Genomic DNA, 23,013 nt, shown 5'->3' with positions numbered 1-23,013 from the left:
GGCCACACCTACAGAAGAGGTTCCAAAAAATTTTGAAACCCACCACACACACACACACACACACACACACAGAGATTCACACAAAGAGAAAGAAAAAGAAAGGAAGGAAGGAAGGAAGAAAGGAAGGAAGAAAGAAAGAAAGAGTGAGAGAGAGATGAAAGAAAAAAGGAAAAAGGGAGAGAGAGACAAAAGGAGGGAGAAAGAGAAAGAGAGAGAGAGAGAGAGAGAGAGAAAGAAAGAAAACATGGCCGGCAAGCCACTCCTACCAGGTCACATGGCCGGCAAGCCACTCCCACAAAGGAGGCCACACCCACAGAGTAGGTTTCGAACAATTTTTGAAACCCACCACTGCTCGAGGACTATACCTGTATAACGCTCTGCCTTGTGCAATGGACTTCTTTCAGAGTTAGGGCTGCAGGAGGCCAGCCCCCCCCTCCCCAAACCCCACGTTCATCTTCTCTTCTGCTTCCCTGCCCCCCCCCCAATAAATAAATTGCTTTTTAACGTTTCAATTAGGAAGGACATGGGAGTCAATCAAAGGGAGCCACACATCGTGAAGTGCCTGCTTGCCTTTTCCCAGCCCTGGCCTCTTCAATTATCTGTAATGAACTTCTTAACGCAGCCTCAAACCTTTTTATATGCTAACGAGGGCTGGGTAAGAAGCTGTGCCAATCACCTCTTGTTAAGGAATGAAAAGCAGGGTGGCATTGCGAGACCACAGGGGACAAAACCTGATCTGCCGAGCTTCCCTTCCTTGGTCTCCACACGGCCTCTTCCAACTCGGGTGTCAAACCCGTGGCCCGCGGGCTGGTGGCGTCACGTCCCGGCCACGCCCATGCCTGGTTTAGCGAAGGGGGGGGAGAAAGTCACGTGACGACGCGGGTTTGACATACCTTTCTTACACCCTGGATGTCAATCAATCAGAATAGAGCTGGAAGGGACCTTGGAGGTCTTCTAGTGCAGTGTTTTTCAACCTTGGCAACTTGAAGATGTCTGGACTTCAACTCCCAGAACTCCCCAGCCAGCGAATGCTGGCTGGGGAATTCTGGGAGTTGAAGTCCGGACATCTTCAAGTTGCCAAGGTTGAGAAACACTGTTCTAGTGCATACATATATGTCTGTATGTCTGCCTCTCTATCTCCTTTTCTCTCTATCCATCTATCTATTCATCCATCCATCCATATCTGTCATCTCTCTCCTCCCTCCATTTCTACATCTATCTATGCATCTATTGTCCATCCAGCCATCTGTCCATTTATCCATCCATCTATCCATTCATCCACTTCTCTCTCCGTCCATTCAATTCTTTCTGTCCATCCATCTACCAACCCACATCCATCCATCATCCTATCTCTCTCTCTCTCTCTCTAGATAGATAGATAGATAGATAGATAGATAGATAGATAGATAGATAGATAGATAGATAGATAGATATTAGATTTTTACAACCCCCGGTATGCCCAAATATGGGAGGAAGATCGCTACTTCCATTCTCTGTCCTTCAGCTCGTCACAAGAGACCATCCAGGCAGAAACCCAATATTTTTACTGTAACAATCTTCCTCCCATATTTGGGCATACTGGGGGTTGTAAAAATCTAATAGATACCTTTCACCCTGGCTTGGCTGATAACGGATAAGAGCCTGTGGCCTAATGGCTAAGATGTCTGCCTAGTATGTAATATAGCCCAGGTTCAAATCCCAGTAAGGGTATGGCTAGCTGATGAGAGCTAAATAGCTTGAAATAGATCTATACTAGTCTCCCTTTATTTATTTATCAGCACAAATACAACATATCCATCATCCATATATGTATCCATCCATACATCCACCCACTCATACACCCACCCACCCACTCATCCATCCGTCTCTGTCTATATCTATCTATCTATCTATCTATCTATCTATCTATCTATCTATCTATCTATCTATCTATCTATCTATCTCACTCTCTCTCTATCTATCTGCCTCTTTCTCTATCATCCATCCATTCATTCATCTGTTTCTGTCTGTCTGTCTGTCTACATCTATCTATCTGTCTGTCTGTCTGTCTGTCTGTCTGTCTGTCTGTCTATCTATCTATCTATCTATCTATCTATCTATCTATCTATCTATCTATCTATCTACCATCTATCTGTCTGTCTATCTATCTATCATCTATCCATCCATCCATGTCTCTGTGTCTACATCTATCTATCTATCTATCTATCTATCTATCTATCTATCTATCTATCTATCTATCTATCTATCTATCTATCTATCTATCTATCTATCTATCTATTATCTATCTACCTTTTTCCCTATCTATCATCCATCCATTCATTCATCTGTTTCTTGTCAGTCTGTCTACATTTATCTATCTATCTATCTATCTATCTATCTATCTATCTATCTATCTATCTATCTATCATCTATCCATCCATCCATCCATCCATCCATCCATCCATCCATGTCTCTGTTCATATCTATCTATCTATCTATCTATCTATCTATCTATCTATCTATCTATCTATCTTTATCTATCTATCATACATCCTTTCATTCATTACATTTCTGTCTGTCTGTCTGTCTACATTTATCTCATCTATCTTTATCTCTCTCTCTTATCTCTCTTATTTATCCATCTGTTCGTCCATCCTATCTATCTATCTATCTATCTATCTATCTATCTATCTATCTATCTATCTATCTATCTATCATCCATCCCTCTATCTATCTATCTTCAGGATAAACTTGAAGGCCTTTTGATACACACACACACCCCATTCTCCTGCTCTTAATATTGTCCCATTCGAAAGGACTCTTTTAAAAAAAACCAAAGCCTCTTCCATTGGAGGGTTGCGTCTTGACTTTCTTTTTGACTCTGCTTTCCCCCGTCTTGCCCCCCTCCCCTCCCACCTGGCTCTGCCTGCACCTGTCAAGAATTCTCTTCCCCCCCCCTCCCACCGCCGCCCCCCCCATCCAACCAGTGGGGCTCTTGAGAACTCCAGAGGCCAGGGAATCTCTCTCGCTCCTGAAGTGTCAGCTTTGGGGAGAGGGGAGAAGAAAAGGGAGGACAAAGGAAATCAGTATATTTGAACCTGAAGGGGGCTCTTGAAAGATTCCCAGGCTTGCAGCAGCTGGCTCAGAGAATGGAGCCGCTGCCAGCTGAAAAAAACCATGAAATAATATTTGAAGTTCTCGCTCTTTCATGTGGCTCGAGACAGTCGGACGAGTAGGACCCTTGTAGCAGCGTGCAAGCTTTTTAAATTTTTTTCCCCTTTTTTTTCCAGATTTCCACCCCTTTTCATCTCCCTCTCTCGCTCAGTCCCCCCCCCCCCTCTCCCCATTTCGGAGGCCGGCACAAGCATGGCGAGAGGATGGGGGGGGGAAAAGAGAAAGAAAAATAAAAGAACCCTCCTTCCGCGTAATTAGATGATTAAGTACCTTTTAAGCTCGAGGCCCTAACAGGCTGGTTATCTGGAATTGCTCTTCCCCCCCCCCCTTTTTTTTTCTTTTAACGTTCCCGGCTTTTATTCTTACCAACATCTTTTCTGCACTCATATCACCCTCTGCCCTCTTTTTTTCCCCCGTGCATGCCACCCGGCTTCCTTCCTCACAGAAAACCCCCAAATCCCTTTCAAGGCTCTGAAAAAAAAAGATACGGTTGAAATAAAGATCTGCAAGAAAGAGGATTAAGGCTTTGTTTTCCACTCTGTTCAAACTTACTAGCCTCTCTCTCTCTCTCTCTCTCTCTCTCCCTCCCTCTCTCTCTCTCTCTCTCTTTCCCCCCCTCTCTCTTTCTCTCTCTGTCTGACTCTTTCTCTCTGTCTGTCTCTCTCTCTCTCTCTGTGTCTCTTTCTCTCTCTCTCTGTCTCTCCGTCTCTCTCTCTCTCCCTCCCTCTCTCTCCCCCCTCTCTCCCTCCCTCCCTCTCCCTCTCTCTCCCTCCCTCACTCTCCCTCCCTCTCTCCCCCTCCCTCTCCCTCCCTCTCTCTCCCTCTCTCTCCCTCCCTCAATCTCCCTCCCTCCCTCCCTCTCTCTCCCCCTCCCTCTCTCCCTCTCTCTTCCTCTCTCTCCCTCCCTCTCCCTCTCTCTCCTTCTCTCTCTCTCCCTCCCTCTCTCTCTCCCTCTCTCTCCCTCCCTCTATCTCCCTCCTTCTCTCTCCCTCCCTCTCTCTCCCTCCCTCAATCTCCCTCCCCCTCCCTCTCTCTCCCCCTCCCTCTCTCTCCCCCTCCCTCTCTCCCTCTCTCTTCCTCTCTCTCCCTCCCTCTCCCTCTCTCTCCTCTCTCTCCCTCCCTCTCTCCCTCCCTCTCTCTCTCCCTCTCTCTCCCTCCCTCTATCTCTCCCTCCCTCTCTCTCCTTCCCTCCCTCACTCTCCCTCTCTATCCCTCCCTCCCTCCCTCCCTCTCTCTCTCTCTGCCTGACACACCAGCCCAGTGGACAGGTTGAGAGGAGAATGGAGCTCAGGAGGGATCCGTATCCTGCAAGAAATGTCGCTCGCCGCCTCAAAGGCCTGATCTGATGCAAAAAAAAAAAGCCACTCTTATGGTGCTTTAATTATGCGCCAGCCAGCCTGTTCTGACCCAGCTTCCTAAACACGACAAACCCTCAAAAGATTCCTTTATTAGGAGCGTTGGCAAATCTGGCAAAAAAGTTTCTCACCACAGGCTGACAAGTCCATCTGTCTGGCAGGGAGATGAATAGTTGTCTGTCACATCTATTCATCTCCACCCCCTGCCTTTCATCCCCAGAGCTAGGGTGGGGCTTTGATAGCAGCAGTGGCTCTTCCATCCCAAGGACCGGCCCACAGATTTCCACTGCTCTCCTCTCCTCTGTCTTCTGCACATCTATTCATCTCTGCCCCCTGCCTTTCATCCCCAGAGCTAGAGTGGGGATTCGCTAGCAGCGGTGGCTCTTCCGTCCCAAGGACCAGCCCATAGATTTCCACTGCTCTCCTCTCCTCTGCCTTCTGCACATCCACGAGTCAGACACTGGACCCAGCTGTTCCTCCTCTTCCTCATCAGCCACCTCCAGACCTGGGGGCTGTTGACTCTCCATCGGACGGCCCAGGTCTGCCCCCCCCCCTCTCTCTCTCTGCCAGCACCATTCCCTTTTCTCCCTTGGAGCTCTCAGGTTTCCTTGATGCTGACCCTGATTCTCATGCTTCCTCCGATTCGGCTGCTGGAGTGGCTGGTGGCTGGCAGGCCACAACAAAGCCACTTGGTAGAAGCTGGGAGAAAATCCATGGATTTTCCCATGAAAAATGTTGCAGGGCAGGGCTATTTGATTTTGAAGATATACAATACAATAGCAGAGTTGGAAGGGACCTTGGAGGTCTTCTAGTCCAACCCCCTGCCTAGGCAGGAAACACTATACTATTTCAGACAAATGGCTATCCAACATCTTCTGAAAGACTTCCAGTGTTGGAGCATTCACAACTTCTGGAGGCAACTTCTGTTCCACTGATTAATTGTCCTCACTGTCAGGAAATTTCTCCTTGGTTCTAAGTTGCTTCTCTCCTTGATTAGTTTCCACCCATTGCTTCTTGTTCTACCCTCAGGTGCCTTGGAGAATAGTTTGATTTCCTCTTCTTTGTGGCAACCCCTGAGATATTGAAAGACTGCTATCATGTCTCCCCTAGTCCTTCTTTCTATTAAACTAGATATTCCCAGTTCCTGCAACCGTTCTTCACATGTTTTAGTCTCCAGTCCCCTAATCCTTTCTGTTGCTCTTCTCTGCACTCTTTCTAGAGTCTCCACGCATTCCATGCATGCACCCACCCTCCTGTGCATGCCTCAAAAATGTGCCTAAATAGGAAGGCATAGAGCCAGGGCTACCAGTTCGATTGAACCGGTCAGAAGCGGCTGAATCCCACTTCTGATCAGGACACACGTGCACAGAAGGGAAGATGCAACTCTGCTCTTGTTATTCTGTTCCTGCTTACTTCCCGTGGCCGCTGCAGCCCTAACTGCTAAGAGTTAAGTTAAAAAAAAACAACCCATCCCGTTCTCTCTTCTGCTGAATTATTAAAAGGCAATTCTGAGTGAAGAATCAGCACAATTTCCACCTGACGGATCCATCGATCGATAGGACTTGTAATTGAAACTAATGCAAACTTGTAGCCCTGCGTTCCTAATTTAAAATCACGGCGGCGCAATCCTCAGGCTCCTAGCAAGGAGGGACCAACGGGGAGGGGACGTGTGGATGACCTTGGGGTACCCGAGGGGGAAGAGATGCTGCCTAGGAAACGATCAGATAAGAGAAGCAGGAGCCTCCGGCGGCTTAACGGACAGAGGAAGAAACTTGGGAAGAATGGCCCTAATGGATCAAGCCGTTAAAAGTGGCGGCAGGGCGTTTGTGCAGGGAGTCCTCGACTTACGACGGCAATTAAGCGTGGAATTTCTGTTGCTAAGCGAGACAGTTGTTCAGTGAATTTCCCCGCCATTTCACAACCTTCCTTGCTACCGTTGTTAAGCGAATCACTGCCGTTGTTAACTAAAGCCCTTCATGGTATTGGACCTGGGTGTTTGAGAGACCGCCTGCTGCCAATTACCTCCCAAAGACCCGTCAGATCACACAGGGTCGGCCTCCTCCGGGTTCCGTCTACCAGCCAATGCCATCTGGCTACTACCCGGGGGAGGGCCTTCTCTGTGGCGGCTCCGGCCCTTTGGAACGAACTCCCCGCGGAGATTCGGACCCTCACCTCTCTCCAGGCCTTCCGAAAAGCCATTAAAACCTGGCTGTGTCGGCAGGCCTGGGGTCGATGAGTTCCCTTCCCCTCTCGATTGTGTGTCTGTTGGTTACTTTTAAATGCTTGTATTTGTAGTCCTTGTGTTTCCCTTCCCCTCTTGGGTTTGTGAGCTGCCCTGAGTCCCGCTGGGAATAGGGCGGCATATAAATAAAACGAAACCGAAACCGAAACTTAGTATCACAGTTGTTAATGTGAATCTGATTTTCCCCCTAGACTTCGCTTGTCAGAAGGTTGCAAAAGGAGATCGCGTGACACCCCCCCCCCGGGAGACGCCGCAACCGTCAGAAGTACATGCCAGTTGCCAAACGCCCAATTTTTTTAATCGCACGACCCTCAATGGTCATCAGTGTGACAAACAACCATAAGTCATTGTCAGGCCTGCAGCCATCTCTTCTTTTGGGATCTTTGGCCTGCCACACTTTCTATTATTCTGCTGTGCATTTTCTATTGTGGGAAAATGGGAGGGGGCATTGTATGGAGTGAGATGATACGCAGCCATAACAACATTCTTTCTAGAAAGCCAAGGTCATCCTTTGTCTCTGCACCTCTGCACCTGACCGGAACTGGATGGGTGGAACTGCCAGCATGGCAGGGGGAGATTGGACCATGGGATGGACTTGTGGGCATGGGTGTGGGGGGGGGGGGGCAAGATCTTGAACTTTCAACTGGGTGGGGGAACCCGGGAAGCTTTCAGATTCGGGTTTTCCCAGATGTGCCAGCATGGCTCTCTTAATAAATTGGGACTTTGAGGAATCCTTTGCCTCGGACTCTGATTTAATTTTGGATGCTATTTGGAGCCCTGACATTCCTTCTTTTTCAGGGTCGTTGCCGCTTTGAACAGCAACCAAACAAATGATTGCAATTCAAAGATGACCTGTATTTTACAATTAGCACAATTCTGTTAGCGTAGCCTTACAATGAAGTAGAATGAGTTGGGTTTCCTGTCTCGTTTACCTGGAAGAGCTCGCGTCGACTTGGCAGTCCTCAAACCTCTGAAGAACACCGGTTCAGCAAACCTGGAGCAGCCATTCTAAGAGCGTGCAAAGCGCACATGTGCTTTGCACGCGCACACAAACACTCAAAGACCACCCTCAGTGTCAGCGCCGGTGAGCTGAGCGGTTGTTTAGCTCAGCTGGGGCGTGGCAATCCACTCTCCCGTGCAGCTAAAAAAACTAGGGAAAATATAGGCAGGGGCGAGAGGGCGGGGCCAGCCAGAGGTGATATTTGCCATGATATTTTGCAACTACTCAAAATTTCCGCTACCGGTTCGCCAGAACCGGTCCGAAACAGCTGAATACCACCCCTGGGAACGGTCTCCTACTTTGTCAAGATGATTTGGGCATAATTAATTCACAGAGAAGTTGGGGAGATTCTCAGACCTCCAGGTCATGGTTGTCCCAAAGGTGTTTTTTTTCAAGAGGAAACAGGACTTTCTGGATTTTCTTTGAAGACATTTTGCTTCTCATCGCAGAAGCTTCTTCAGTTCTGATAGGATGGTGGGGAATGGAATAAATGCACAGAGAAGCGTGTTTTAAGAACTTTACAAGATGGTTTATAAGTGGCACTTCCCCCCAACGAGGTTATCCAAAATGTTTCCTGGGTTATCTCCACTGTGTTGGAAATGTGGAAGAAAGGATGGCACATTCTACCATATTTGGTGGTCCTGTACTGAGGCCACGAAATACTGGAAAAGGATTAAAAAATGGCTAAAAGAGGTTATCGGGGCAAGCCTGGAATGGAGACCCGAGAACCTTCTACTAAGCATTAAACCAGAAAACATGAGCAGTTCAATATGGCATTTGAGCCTACATATAATTGTGGCCACAAGAATAACTTATGCACAATTTTGGAAATCCACTACCATACCGTTGGAAGATGCTATAATTAAAAAGATCTATGAATGTGCAGAAATGGACAGAATGACAGGTTGGCTGAGGGACAAAGGAGAAACGGAACATTATCTTAGCTGGAACTTATGGTATATGTGGGCGACAAGGAGAACAGCAGGGACTTAAAACGGGGAAAGTTAAAAGTGAACATGGGTATTGTAATAGATCCCTGAATTTTGTAATGAGAAGATGTGGCTTAGAGACCTAACAATGAGGAAGGAAAGAAAAAAGTTGGGCTGTGAATGACTGTCACTGCAGGGGGGGGAGGGGAGGGGGGGTTGTATGTTTAAAATTGTATTTGTATTTGTATGTTTTACTCTTTAAAAAATGTATAACTAATAAAGATTACTTTAAAAAAAAAAGAACTTTTGGTCGTGAAGTCCCCTTCAGATAAGCCACGGACTGTCATCCCACAGTGCAATGATGGTTAGATCTCTGCTAGTGTACGGCAAACCATCATCCTCACCCAGCAAAGTTATTCTTGTCTCCTTTTCACAACCGGGTATAATTTTTAGGTGTTTTTTTTTCCTCTGCTCCTTGTTCAAAAGCTGATATCATCTTATTGCAGTATCTGTCTCTTACATGTCTTCCTCCCCTATCTGGTAAATATCACATGCTCTCTCTCTCTCTCTCCCACCCCGTTCGAGGAAATAATAAACCACAGATTCTTCCACTCGAGGGCTGCCAAAACATATTTCAAAGCAGCTGGCTGTGTTTTCAAAAGCCCCCTGAAAAGGGAAAATTATACACCCAAAGCAAAGTGTTCCGATCCCCAATTGACGCGATCCGATTGTCCGCCCTTTTTTTGAGTCAGCTCTAGCCGTACAAATACCTTGGTTTTATTGCTGAGGTGAAGGTTTTTTAAATTTTTTTTTAATTTTTAAAACCAAGAAAAACAAAACAACACATGTAAAAAAAACTTTCCTCAATTTCGTCAAGCATGTCGTTCGGGGTTCCACCACAAAACCGCGTTCGACTAAAGCACGCTCGACGAAACCGCGTACCTGACGTCATCACAGCGCGACGAAAAAAGCACGCTGTGAGCGCTAAAGCTAAAATTAACCCCTAAACCTAAACCTAACCCCCCCGAAACCTAACCCTAAACCTAGTTTTTTTAATAGTTTTTAATAGTTTTATTAGAATTTGTAGGCCGCCCTTTTCCCTGAGGGGACTCAGGGCGGCTCACATAAAACTGGGAAGGGGGGAACACAAACATCAAGATAGAAGACATATAATAAAATGGTAGGCAACATACATTCATCATTCGGGAGGGGTAACTATCCTTATCCCCAGGCCTGACGGGCGAGCCAGTTCTTCAAGGCTATGCGGAAGGCTTGGACGGTGGAGAGGGTACGAATCTCCACGGGGAGCTCGTTCCAAAGGGCCGGGGCTACTGCTGAGAAGGCCCTCCTCCTTGTGGTTGCCAGCCGACACTGGCTGGCCGATGGAATACGGAGGAGGCCTAGTCTATGGGATCTTATTGGTCGCAGGGAGGTAATTGGCAGAAGGCGGTCTCTCAAGTATCCAGATCCACTGCCATGTAGGGCTTTATGGGTGATTAATAGCACCTTGAAGCGCATCCGGAGATCGACAGGCAGCCAGCGCAGCTCGCGGAGGATGGGTGTTATGCGGGTGAATCGAGGTGCACCCGCAATCACTCGCGCGGCTGCGTTCTGAACTAGCTGAAGCCGCCGGATGCTCTTCAAGGGCAGCCCCATGTAGAGCACATTGCAGTATTCCAGCCTAGAGATCACAAGGGCCCGAGTGACTGTTGTGAGAGCCTCCCGATTCAGGTAGGGTCGCAACTGGCGCACCAGGCGAACCTGGGCGAATGCCCCCCTGGTCACAGCCGTTAGGTGGTGGTCAAATGACAGCTGTGGATCCAGGAGGACTCCCAAGTTGCGAACCCTCTCTGAGGGGTGCAAAATTTGACCCCCCAGCCTGAGTGTTGGAATATTAGTCAAATCTTTGGGAGGAAAACACAACAGCCACTCGGTCTTTTCTGGGTTGAGCACAAGCTTGTTAACCCTCATCCAGTCCATAACGGCCTCAAGACCCCGGCTCATCACATCTGCCGCTTCATTGAGTTGGCACGGGGCGGACAGATACAATTGAGTATCGTCCGCATATTGATGGTATCTAATCCCGTGCCTGCGGATGATCTCTCCCAGCGGTTTCATGTAGATGTTGAATAGCAGGGGGGATAAGACCGAACCCTGAGGCACCCCATAATTTAGGGGCCTAGGGGATGATCTCTGCCCCCCCACTAACACCGACTGCGACCTGTCCGAGAGGTAGGAGGAGAACCACCGTAGCACGGTGCCTCCCACTCCCACCCCCCGCAGTCGTCGCAGAAGGATACCATGGTCGATGGTATCGAAAGCCGCTGAGAGGTCAAGGAGGACCAGGATGGAGGAATGTCCTTCATCTCTGGCTCTCCAGAGATCATCAATCAATGCGACCAAAGCGGTTTCTGTGCTGTAACCGGGTCTGAAGCCTGACTGGAAGGGGTCTAGGTAGTTTGCTTCCTCCAAGGACCGTTGGAGCTGAAAGGCCACCACCTTCTCAACAACCTTCCCCAAAAAGGGAAGGTTGGAGACAGGACGATAGCTATTAAGAACAGCTGGATCCAAAGATGGTTTCTTCAGGAGGGGTCTCACCACTGCCGCTTTCAGTGCGGCGGGGAAGTTCCCCTCCCGAAGGGAGGCGGTCACGACCGCCTGGATCCAGCCTCGTGTCACCTCACTGCAGTTCGTAACCAGCCATGAGGGACACGGATCCAGAACGCAGGTGGAGGTACTTACAGCTCTCATGGCCTTGTCCACATCCCCGGGGGTAACGTCCTGAAACTCAACCCAGAGCTGTTCTACTTGGTCCCCCTGTGCCTCAGCTGGAACTGCGGGGGTGGAGTCCAAGTCCGACCGAAACCGAGCAATTTTGTCCGCTAAGAATTGGGCATACTCTTCAGCCCTGCCCTGCAAGGGTTCCCCCGCCTCCCTAACCCTTAACCTAACGCTAACCCTAACCCTAACCCTTAACCTAACCCTAACCCTAACCCTAACCCTTAACCTAACCCTAAACCTAACCCTAACCCTAACCCTAACCCTAACCCTAACCCTTACCTTAACTTGAATCGGCTTGCTTTCAAAGCGCTTTTTAAAGCGCCCTTTTTTCTCCGCGGTCGCTGTTGTCGCGCTGCTGATGACGTCAGCAACGCGCTTTAATCGGGCGCGCTTTAGTGGACCGCGGTTTTGTCGTGCCACGGTCGTTCGGTTTACAAACTTTTGTGCATCAGTTTTTGCAATTTTGTAAAAGTGACGTTTTGAAGGTGAGATGAATAAGGCTTGGCCCAGTCTGGGTGTCAGGCCTGCAATTATGTTCCTTTTAGAATTTGGGCCTGCCACACTTTCTCTTATTTCATTATGCTGTTTCTTTAGTATAGTTGACGGGAGGGGGGAATAGACAGGAATAGGATTGTGGAGTGTATTGTTTTCATTCTTTACTAGAAGCCAAGGTCATCTTTTGTCTCCGCACTTTTACACCTGACCGGAAGCAGCTGGGTGTGGATACCAGCGTGGAAGAAGAAGATTGGACCATGTGATGGATTGTGGGTGTGGGAACAAGATCATGAACTTTTAACTGGGTGGGATTCTGATGTCATTTCCAGTATTGGGATTAACACAGCAATGTGCTAAGATCTCTGCTTTATTAAATTGGAACTTTAAGGATAGTTTTGCCTTTGATTCTGATTTAATTCTACATGATACTTGGAACGCTGACACTGGGCTCTTTGAGAATACCGGCAAGTTTGGGTTTTAACCAGGAGTGAGATTCTACCAGTTCAGACCGGTTCAGGCGAAACGGTAGCTCCGACGATCAGCTGCAAAGCGCGTGATCACTGAAACTGGTTGTTAAACCGGTAGGATCCCACCACTGGTTTTAATTAGGAGGAATGAAAGGAAATTAAATCATCGCATCTAATCTAGAAGAAAGAACTCTGTTTCCCAATCAGGGCGGAGTCATCGCTTACAGTTGTAGCGGTGATGAAATTGGCATCACTTCCAATTCTCATAAATCTTTTGATTAGGCTTGTCATTCTGGAATCTGGATATGGTAAGGATTGAGCGGTGTCCCATCTTCGATTCCAAATATGAGCCTCAGCGCAGGAAGAAGCATCGGTCTGCCACTCTTTAAAGCAGCCTGATCTTTCCCCAGAAGTGTGCTGCTCTCCTGGGAAAAGATGCAGCTGCTTTAAAAAGTTGCAGGCAAGGACTATTTTTATGTTGATAGTCGTGTCCCAAACTTGGCAACTTTTAAGATGTACGGACTTCAACTCCCAGAATTCCCCAGACAGCAATCGACATGTGCTTATGATCGTTGCAGCATCCCAGAGTCACATTTGACCACTTGTGACCAGGGGTTGGATTCAGTTCGGACCGGTTCAGGCAAACCATCACTTTCCCCTGCCCATCTTCCCCTGCCCTACCCTGTCCTCTGTTGTGGCCCTGCAGGAGGCGTCGGAGCTGCCGCCAGACTCTGACAGCGAGGGGTCTTATGAGTCAGCCTTGGAGGAGGTGGAGGACCCTGGACAGGGTGCCGACTCCGAGCAGGGCGAGGAGAGACTGGTTGGCCACCAGGTGGCGCCAGAGCCTTGGATCAGTGGGGAGGAGACAAGAGGGAGTGATCCAGAAAACACCTGTGAGTTGTTCCGGGATGCACGCTGTCGAAGGGCTACTCGGAGGCAAGAACTGTGTAATTATAGGAGATGATTACACTCAGCTGATGCTTATTAAGATCCTCTCCTGATTATAAAAGAGACTGCTTGTGCCACGCCCTTTTGCAGAAGTCAACGTTCACGATTAAGAGAAACCAACTTGGCGAATTGGATTGCTGTGAGAGCTTGTTTGCGTTGCTGCCTAGGTTCGTAGGACTTGCTGCCAGAGTGCTTATCTCTTTGTTTATTTTGGGCTTGCAGCCAACGAGAATCTGAACTGATTAAAAAACATTCCCGTTTACGTTTGTTTTGGCTTTCATTCCTGGACGGAGGAGAGGGGGGGTCAGAACAGTCCTCTATTTCTGTGTTTTTCAGCTCAGCTGATTCGCGCAGGAGAGAGGATAGCCGCACCTCAGTTGTTAGAGCTGCTTTCAAACACACCGTGTGGTGCGGAGTGTGTTTGGTGCGTGTGCAACGCATGTGCTCGGCAAACCAGTTCCTACACTGGTTCAATCCCACCACTGCTTGTGACCTTCCCAGATGGCTTCCAACAAGCAAAAAGAAAGGGGGGAAGCCAGCTTCGCTTCACAAATGTGTGATTCACTTAACAACTGCGGTGACTCGTGTAACAACTCCAGCAAAAAAGGTTCGTAAAATCAGTAACTTCACAACTGCCTTGGCATTAGAAACCGACATTCTGGTCCCAATTGTCGTCATGAGCCAAGGACCACCTGAATGTACCGCTATTGATAAAGTTATTTTAATGAATGCTCAGGGTCTTCGGCCCTTTTAAATGATAACTACAGCACTGTTACAAACAATCTGAGCCACAGAATTAATGCTGAACATTTAACACTGGCCAAATATCCAAAATTCTGGGGAATGTTTCAGATTGTTTATCCATGGGATTGTCTTCACAAATTTTCTCTCTTTCTGACAAAATCAACTCTACTCAATCTTCTCCTAGCTCTTATCATTATGGTTTGTTGCCCAGCCAGCCAGATGTTTAGTCTGGATTTGGCAATTTTCTTCCACTTATCAAGTCTTTTCCAGGGACTTGGGTTAGATAGATGTTCTTATCTATCTGTCCGCCCGCCCATCCATCCATCCATCCATCCATCCATCCATCCATCCATCCATCCATCCATCTATCTATCTATCTATCTATCTATCTATCTATCTAAATGGGTGTGTGTATGCCTGTGTGTTCCAGCATAACTCTGGAACGCCTTGAGCAATTTCAATCAAACTTGATACACAGATGACTTACTCTCTGGAAACAAATACTGTGGGGAGTAAGACACCCCTAACACCCCTCAGGATGTGTGTTCTGTTAAGATACAGCCTGTTGTGCCTTTAAATGGCTTCTACTGTACTGCCTTTAAATGGCTTCTACTGTACAGCGAAGTAGAATGGTAATGGCTTCACAGTACTCCACAAGGGGGCTCCCTCCGGTAAGAGGGGAAATCCAACATTAGAAATTATGTTTGGTCCGGACATTTTCAACAAGGTTTGATTATTCTTGAGGAGAAGATAAACTAGCAAAACAACAAGTATCGGGGCACAGGGGAAACCTTTTTAACTAATTGAATTGCCACCGAAATCAGGGCTCAGGGAGAAGTTGCTCTTGCCGCCACCTCTTCAGGAATTGCGGTGACTTTAATGGAAGGAGGGAGGACAGCCTATTCCACACTTATGTTGCCACTTGACATCGTCATTCCTGTCTAATACAGGATTGGGATAAATAAATACCTGGGCAACACCAGGTTATCAGCTAGTTTAATAATATTAAAAGTATCATTGCAGGAGGCAAGCGATCTCAGGAACACCCTTGTCTCCTCCTACCTCAGGAAGTTTGACTTGCCCTTCCAGGAAGTGACAATTGCGAGGTTCGTGGGTGCAGACGTGACGATATTTGCACCAGTAGCATCGGTACGGGCTCTCCACGCACGAGAGGCACCTGAAAGAAATATAAGAGAAAAGAAACGCCAAGAAAGCACCTGTGCCATTCTCAGGGGGCGGGGGAGGGGATAAATCAAAGCACTAATCAAATCCACACTCCAAAGTCTCTAGTCCTCCAGCAGTCCCCAGGTTAAATCCCACCTGAGCCATCAAAGACAGCTGGGTGACTTTAGGCCAGTCACCAGGAAACAGTGAGTTCTAGTTCTGCCTTAGCCCTGAAAGCTGGCTGGCTGGCTTTAGACCAATCAGCAGGAGATGGTGAGTTCTAGTCCCAATTTAGGTGTGAAAGCCAAAGCCAGCTGGGTGATTTGGAACAAACACCAGGAGACGGTGAGGTCTAGTCCCACCTTAGGCATGAAAATTGTCTGGATGACTCTGGACCAATCGCCAGGAGATGGTGAGTTCGAGTCCTGCCTTAGGTATGGAAGCCAGCATGGTGATTCTCATTAGAGAATCAGAGCTAAACCAGGCTGCAGCATTTCCCAAGTCCTGAACTTTATATGCTGTGATGGTCGCAAGTGCAAGGACTGGTTGTAACAGTGGTGGGTTCCGGATCTGGTTCTAACTGGTTGGAAGGGTCCTGGCAGCGTCCACATGGATGCGTGCAGTGCGTCTTAGTGCCTCTGTGAGCCTCCGCGACGCTCAAGCTGCTCAGCTCTGCATGAAAACCCCGAAGACTTAAAAGACCTTTAAGGAGCTCGGGCGGGCGGGTGGGTGGGCCCTCTGGAGCACCGTACCGGAATGGTATCCGATGCTCTGGGCAGGCTCCGGTACTCCCTTACTGGGTGTACCACCTGCAAACCATCACTGGGTTGTAAATAAGTGTGTTTACGCACTGTCTGTCTATCTGTCTGTCTGTCTATCTGTCTATCATCTATCTTCTATCTATCTATCTATCTATCTATCTATCTATCTATCTATCATCTATCTATCTATCTATCTATCTATCTATCTATCTATCTATCTATCTATCATCTATCTATCTATCTATCTATCTATCTATCTATCTATCTTTTTCTACACCTGCCCACCTACCTACCCATGATCCGTCTGTCTGTCTGTCTGTCTGTTCATCTGTCTGTCTGTCTGTCTGTCTGTCTGTCTGTCTGTCTATCTATCTATCTATATCTATCTATCTATCTATCTATCTATCTATCTATCTATCTATCTATCTATCTATCTATCTATCTATCTATCTATCTATCTTTTTCTACTTACCTGCCTACCTACCTACCCATCATCCGTCTGTCTGTCTGTCTGTCTGTCTGTCTGTCTATCATCTATCTATCTATCTATCTATCTATCTATCTATCTATCTATCTATCTATCTATCTATCATCTGTCTGTCTGTCTGTCTGTCTGTCTGTCTATCTATCTATCTATCTATCTATCTATCTATCTATCTATCTTTTTCTACACCTGCCCACCTACCTACCCATGATCCGTCTGTCTGTCTGTCTGTCTGTTCATCTGTCTGTCTGTCTGTTTATCTATCTATCTATCTATCTATCTATCTATCTCTATCTATCTATCTATCTATCTATCTATCTATCTATCTATCTATCTATCTATCTATCTATCTATCTATCTTTTTCTACTTACCTGCCTACCTACCTACCCATCACCCATCTATCTGTCTGTCTGTCTGTCTGTCTGTCTATCATCTATCTATCTATCTATCTATCTATCTATCTATCTATCTATCTATCTATCTATCTATCTATCTATCTATCTTTTTCTACTTACCTGCCTACCTACCTACCCATCACCCATCTATCTGTCTGTCTGTCTGTCTGTCTATCATCTATCTATCTATCTATCTATCTATCTATCTATCTATCTATCTATCTATCTATCATCTATCTATCTATCTATCTATCTATCTATCTATCTATCTATCTATCTTTTTCTACTTACCTGCCTACCTACCTACCCATCATCCATCTATCTATCTGTCTGTCTGTCTGTCTATCATCTATCTATCTATCTATCTATCTATCTATCTATCTATCTATCATCTATCTATCTATCTATCTATCTATCTATCTATCTATCTATCTTTTTCTACTTACCTGCCTATCTACCTACCCATCATCCATCTATCTGTCTGTCTGTGTCTGTCTATCATCTATCTATCTATCTATCTATCTATCTATCTATCTATCTATCTATCTATCTATCATCTATCTATCTATCTATCTATCTATCTATCTATCTATCTATCTATCTATCTTTTTCTACTTACCTGCCTACCTACCTACCCATCATCCATCTATCTATCTGTCTGTCTGTCTGTCTGTCTGTCTGTCTGTCTGTCTATCATCTATCTATCTATCATCTATCTATCTATCTATCTATCTATCTATCTATCTATCTATCTATCATCTATCTATCTATCTATCTATCTATCTATCTATCTATCTATCTATCTTCTATCTATCCATCCGTCCATCCGTCCATCCTATCATCTCTCTCACACACACCCTCCTAATGCTGAACTCAGAATCATCTCTGCTTCACTAAAGGCGATAGAATTCACAAGCCCAAACACGGGCACCGTCAGCAAAAGAGGACCCGGAAGAGAAGCGTGAACTCACGAGGTGTGGACGCTGCAGTTGTAGAAGACAAAGCTGGTGCTAGCAAACGTCATGCCCGTTTCTTTGGATTTGAGCTGGAGTTGGACAACGTGGTGGTCTCCTACGAGGAAGAAAACAGCCGGGTTACCTTGTTATTCACCTGAGTAAAAGGGATGGAGGGAATTCCGTCCTTCTGGTCCACCTGCGCATGGCGGTTCCCCAGGGCGGGGACCTTGGCAACATTAGGACTATGCCAGCTGAGGAATTCTGGGAGTTGAAGTCCACAAGTCTTAAAGTTGCCATGTTTGGAGACGCCAGTCCTAAAGGAAATGTTCTCGGGTAAAATTGCCATGGAGTTGTGTTTCTCTACCTGGGGGTCTCGCCTTGACCAGGGCTAAAATTTGAAAGAGCTGGCTCTACATTTGAACCTTTCAACCAGCTTTCAACCAAGATAACTGGACTTAAACCAGTGTCTGTTACTCGTACTAACTTAAATCCGGCACCCGCAACATACAGCCATTTGTTTAGCGGCTGTTCGAACTGACGGCGGCACTGAAAGAAGTTACCTATGACCATTTTTCACACTTACGACCGCAGCAGCATCCCTGTGGTCACGTGATCAAAATTCAGGTGCTTGATGACGAGGCTCATATTTATGACGGCCTCAGGGATCACGTGATCCCCTTTTGCGCCCTTCCGACAAGCCAAGTCCACAGGGAAGCCAGATTTACTCAACAGCCATGTTGCTGACTTAACAGCCGTAGTGATTCGCTTAACAACTGTGGCGAGAAAGGTCGTAAAATTGGGAGGGGAGGGAACCACTTAACAAATTTCTTCACTTACCCACATCAATTTGGGGCTCAGTTGTGGTCCTAGTTTGGGGACTACCTGCATTTCATTTCAAGAGGACGTGTTCCCCCCCCCATTTCACTCCCTCTACTCGCACCCCACGGACCCCAACGTCTCGGCTGTGACAACCCCTTCCCTCACCTTCATTCAGTGACAGGTCCTGCTATTTCCTTTAATCCCTGCCTGCCTTCTTTCAATGACAACCTGAATGCTGGCTTGCGCCTCATCTGACAACCGCATCTCAGGGACCTATTAAGACTTCAGAACAAAGGTCCGCGCATGTTTAATGCAAATCTTTGACCCCGTTTGGCTAATCCACCTCTCTCATTTTCTTCCCCCTGAAAGAGTCATTAATCAATCACGGCAAAGGGGACTTGACAAGAGCTCATCGTGGGGCGTCTGCCTGCGCAAACTCCCGGCTCGCACATTCCTGAATGCATTTGGGGGCGAGGGGTGCCCCCTTCCGCTGCCCGCCTGGTCTGCCGAGGACTTGGATAGCTCCATTAACACGCTGGGTTTAATCGCAAGCCGCTCCCTGCTGGGGGGAATTTAAGGTCGAATAGATCGGGGGAAACTGCAGTCCTTGTTTTACAACAGTTCCTTTAGTGACCATTACAACGGCACCAGAGGGGTTGCCAGGCCTGCAGCCATGTTCCTTTTGGATCTTTGGCCTGCCATAATAATATTCTATTCTACTATGTTGTTTCATAAGTGGGGAATTGGGAGTGGGGGGATTGTACGGAGTTAGATGCTATGTAGCCATAACAACATTCTTTCTAGAAAGCCAAGGTCATCCTTTGTCTTTGCACCTCTGCACCTGACCGGAACTGGATGGGTGGAACTGCCAGCGTGGCAGGAGGAGATTGGACCATGGGATGGACTTGTGGGCGTGGGGGCAAGATCTTGAACTTTCAACTGGGTGGGGAAAACCGGGAAACTTTCAGATTCAGGTTTTCTCAGATGTGCCAACATGGCTCTCTTAAAAAATTGGAACTTTGAGGAATCCTTTGCCTTGGACTCTGATTTAATTTTGCATGCTATTTGGAACCCTGACAGTGGTATTCTACCAGTTCAGATTGGTTTGCCCGAACTGGTAGCGGAAATTGTTGGTGGCCCCGCCCACCCACCCCGATTCTACGGCATCCCATTTAGGCCCTTTTTTAGCTAAAAGGGCCTGCGCGGAAAGCGTACTTCATGCACAGCGATGGTGTGCATGCTCACATTTGCGAACCAGTAGGGAAGGTAAATAAATACCACTTCTGAATGATGCCAAAGAAAGCGATTTGTGATTGTTTCTATTATTCACTATTGTTCACACTTGCGTGATCGCGTGATCAAAATTCGGGCACCTGGCAACTGGTTCATATTTATGACGGTCGCAGTGTCCCAGGGTCACATGATCCCCTTTTGTGACCTTCTGAGAAGCGAACCAGTTTTGCTTAGCAGCTGTTGTTACTCACTTAACAGCTGCAGCGATGACACCGCCACTGTCATAAGTATGAGCCAGTTGGCAAGCAGAATAATTTTCATCACGTGACCATGAGGATGCTACAATGGTCATAAGTGTGAAAAATGGCCAAAGTATCTTTTTTCAGTGTCGTCGTAACTTTGAACAGTCACTCGATGAACGGTTGTAAGTTGAGGGCTACCTGTAGTCTCGATTTGCAGGAGAAGGGGGCCTTTTTTCCCAGAGCACAAATTGGAAGCAGAGTTTGGAATCTCAGGTGGGCAGGAAGAGAGCAAGGTCAGAGCCTCCCAAACAGTCCACATCCATCTGTATCTCTGTAACTATTGCTCCACACTTTACTCTGGCAAGATTCTGTCTTTAGGCAAACAATAGGCCTCAACGTACAGCCACAATTAAGCCCAAAATTGCTGTTGCTACGTGAGACACTTGTTGAATGAATCTTGCCATATTTTTGTTGTCACAGTTATTAAACAAATCACGGCAGTTGTATATATATATATATATATATATATATATATGTGTGTGTGTGTGTGTGTGTGTGTGTGTGTGTGTGTGTGTGTGTGTGTATATATATATATATATATATATATATATATATATATATATATATATTCATTTTCATAGCATTTAACCATATGTATGCTATTACATAGCCAACATCGTATTGTATCATTAAATGTTTACATCAATTCATCTTCCCATCAACTCCCCAAAACAATTATTGGCTCTTCTGCTCTCCATACACCGTATTTGTACCTTATCCATCACTTTCTTCTCCCTCTCTCCTCTCCCTCCCTACCTCCTTTCTTCCCTCTATCATCCTTCCCTTCTCTACTTCCCCTTCCTCTTTCCTTCTCTTCTCTCCCCTTTCCACCCCTCATTTCTTTCCTCCTCTTCCCCCCCGCCCTCTCTCCTATCGCTCTCTTCTTCCCTTACCTCTCTCCTCTACTTCCCACTCTTCATCTCATTTACTTGATGTATTTCAGCTTCTGAGCGAGCTCCATTTTATGTCGATGGTATTGATAATTCCTTTTCAATATACATATTTAATTTTAACATATATCTTCCTACTCCTTCTTTTGAAAAAAGAAAAAAGAAAAAAGTATACGTATATAGTCATTGAGCTTTTAAACCCCACCCCATCCCCAGCCTCATTTTGGCCGAGATGTAGACCTGGTGAATCACGACAGTTGTTAAGTTAATAACATGACTGCCAGGTGAATCTGGCTTCCTTGGACTTTGCTTGCTAGAAGGTTGCAAAATATGATCACAATACAGTGCAACCGTCATAAATAGAGGCCAGTTGCCAAGCATCCAAATTTTGATCAAGTCTGAAAACTGGTCATCACTCACTTTTTTCGGCGCCATTATAACTTCGAAGAATCAATAAACAAAAGGTTGTAAGGTTGTAAGACCAAAGCGTTGCCTATGGACAGAATCTTGCAAGACTAAGGCAATGAACTACAATACATGTAGATCATCGCTTTAGTCTGGCAAGATTCTGTCCATAGGCAAGCAAAAATAAAGTAACTCGACTTCTTGTTTTTTGGGGCCTGGCGCAGAGAAAAAGTTTGGGAACTCGACAATGTTGATACCAGTGACGTGCGGTGAGCTTTATGGCTGGTGAGGCAGCATTTTTTTTAGACTTGTGGACTTCAACTCCCAGAATTCCACAACCAGGCATGCTCAGTTCCGATTTCAAGCGACAGCATTTTTCCCCCTTGCAAAATAAGTTTTTCCATTCTTTTTCTTCTCCCTCCCCCTCCCTCCCTCCCCCCTCTCTCAAACAGACACATGCACACAGAGAAGTTGGATCCCTCTCTCACTCACTCACTCTCAAACAAACACAAACACAGAAGTTGGATTGGATATATTTTCCAATGGCTTGAAAGCAGCTCCTCTGCCATACCCCTCCCCTTCCCCTGCTGCCTTCCGATCGGAGCCTTTGATTACAGGTGAAGCTACGTTGTCTTTTCAAACTTGTAATCAGTGAAGCTGGGCTTATATACTTTTATCCAGCTCTGTGTGTGTGTGTGTGTGTGTGTGTGTGTTTGAAAAGGCAACGTGGCTCTGCATGCAATCAAACTTTTTGAATTGCTCCCCCCTCCCCACACACCCACTTTTTCCAGCTGTTTCAGAGAGGATTTCAACTCTGCTTTTGCCTGCCCTCATGAAAAGAAAAAAAATGTAAAAGGAGAAAGGCATGAGCTCTGAGGTCAGACTGAACTAGTTGCTCCCAGAGAACTCTAAAAAGCCTCTAAAATGCCCTCTACAGGAGGCGAGAGAACCACGTGCCTCCTTTGCATAAGGAATTTTTCGCCTTTTAACCCTTGCTTAACTCTGCTCAAATGATCATAAAGATAGAGTAACGGAGGCCCGTGGTTCTTTCGCCTCCCCCTGCAGTTAAGCACTAAGCAGAGTCATCCACTGTGACTCTGTCAGCAACTACCTTAGCCTTTTTCCTTTTAATTATTCTTTTCTTTTCCTCATGACACTGGTGAGGCCCCGTCTCCCCTGCCTCCCCTGACTGCACGTCCCTGGTTGACACCTACCATTTTCCGTGATGATCTTCGGGACCTCCTTGGCTGCTGGCGATAGGCACCTGATCTTGTTCCCCGACACCAGGCCATCCATTTCCGCCAAGTCCCCAAAGGAGCAATTGACCCCGTTGGATAGCTCAGGGACATTGTAGGTCTCCAACACCAGCTGCAGGAGAAAAGGAAAAGAGGAGAAGGAAGAGGGCAATGAGAACAGGTGGAAAGGACAGGATGCCCCAGAGCTACACAAGGAAAGATGGAAGATCCTGAGGTTGCTGTCACCACCCAAA

General features: G+C 46.7%; 1 protein-coding gene across 1 annotated transcript in view; it reads right to left on the bottom strand.

Annotated features, from left to right (window-relative positions):
- PLXNA4 (plexin A4) overlaps positions 1–23,013 on the bottom strand; it is a gene marked incomplete at its 5' end in the record, with an annotated part of 249,592 nt that overhangs the window by 126,797 nt on the left and 99,782 nt on the right. Inside the window, 3 exons of the mRNA XM_032221475.1 lie at positions 15,177–15,291; positions 17,891–17,990; positions 22,739–22,892. Of these exons, the coding sequence (XP_032077366.1) occupies positions 15,177–15,291; positions 17,891–17,990; positions 22,739–22,892 (369 nt within the window). The remainder of the gene's footprint in view (positions 1–15,176; positions 15,292–17,890; positions 17,991–22,738; positions 22,893–23,013) is intronic.

This window comes from Thamnophis elegans, chromosome 7, assembly GCF_009769535.1.
Source record: "Thamnophis elegans isolate rThaEle1 chromosome 7, rThaEle1.pri, whole genome shotgun sequence".
In the NCBI taxonomy this organism is placed as follows: Eukaryota; Metazoa; Chordata; class Lepidosauria; order Squamata; family Colubridae; genus Thamnophis; species Thamnophis elegans.
Note: the sequence above shows the minus strand (reverse complement) of the source record. Positions and strands in the feature narration are given on the sequence as shown.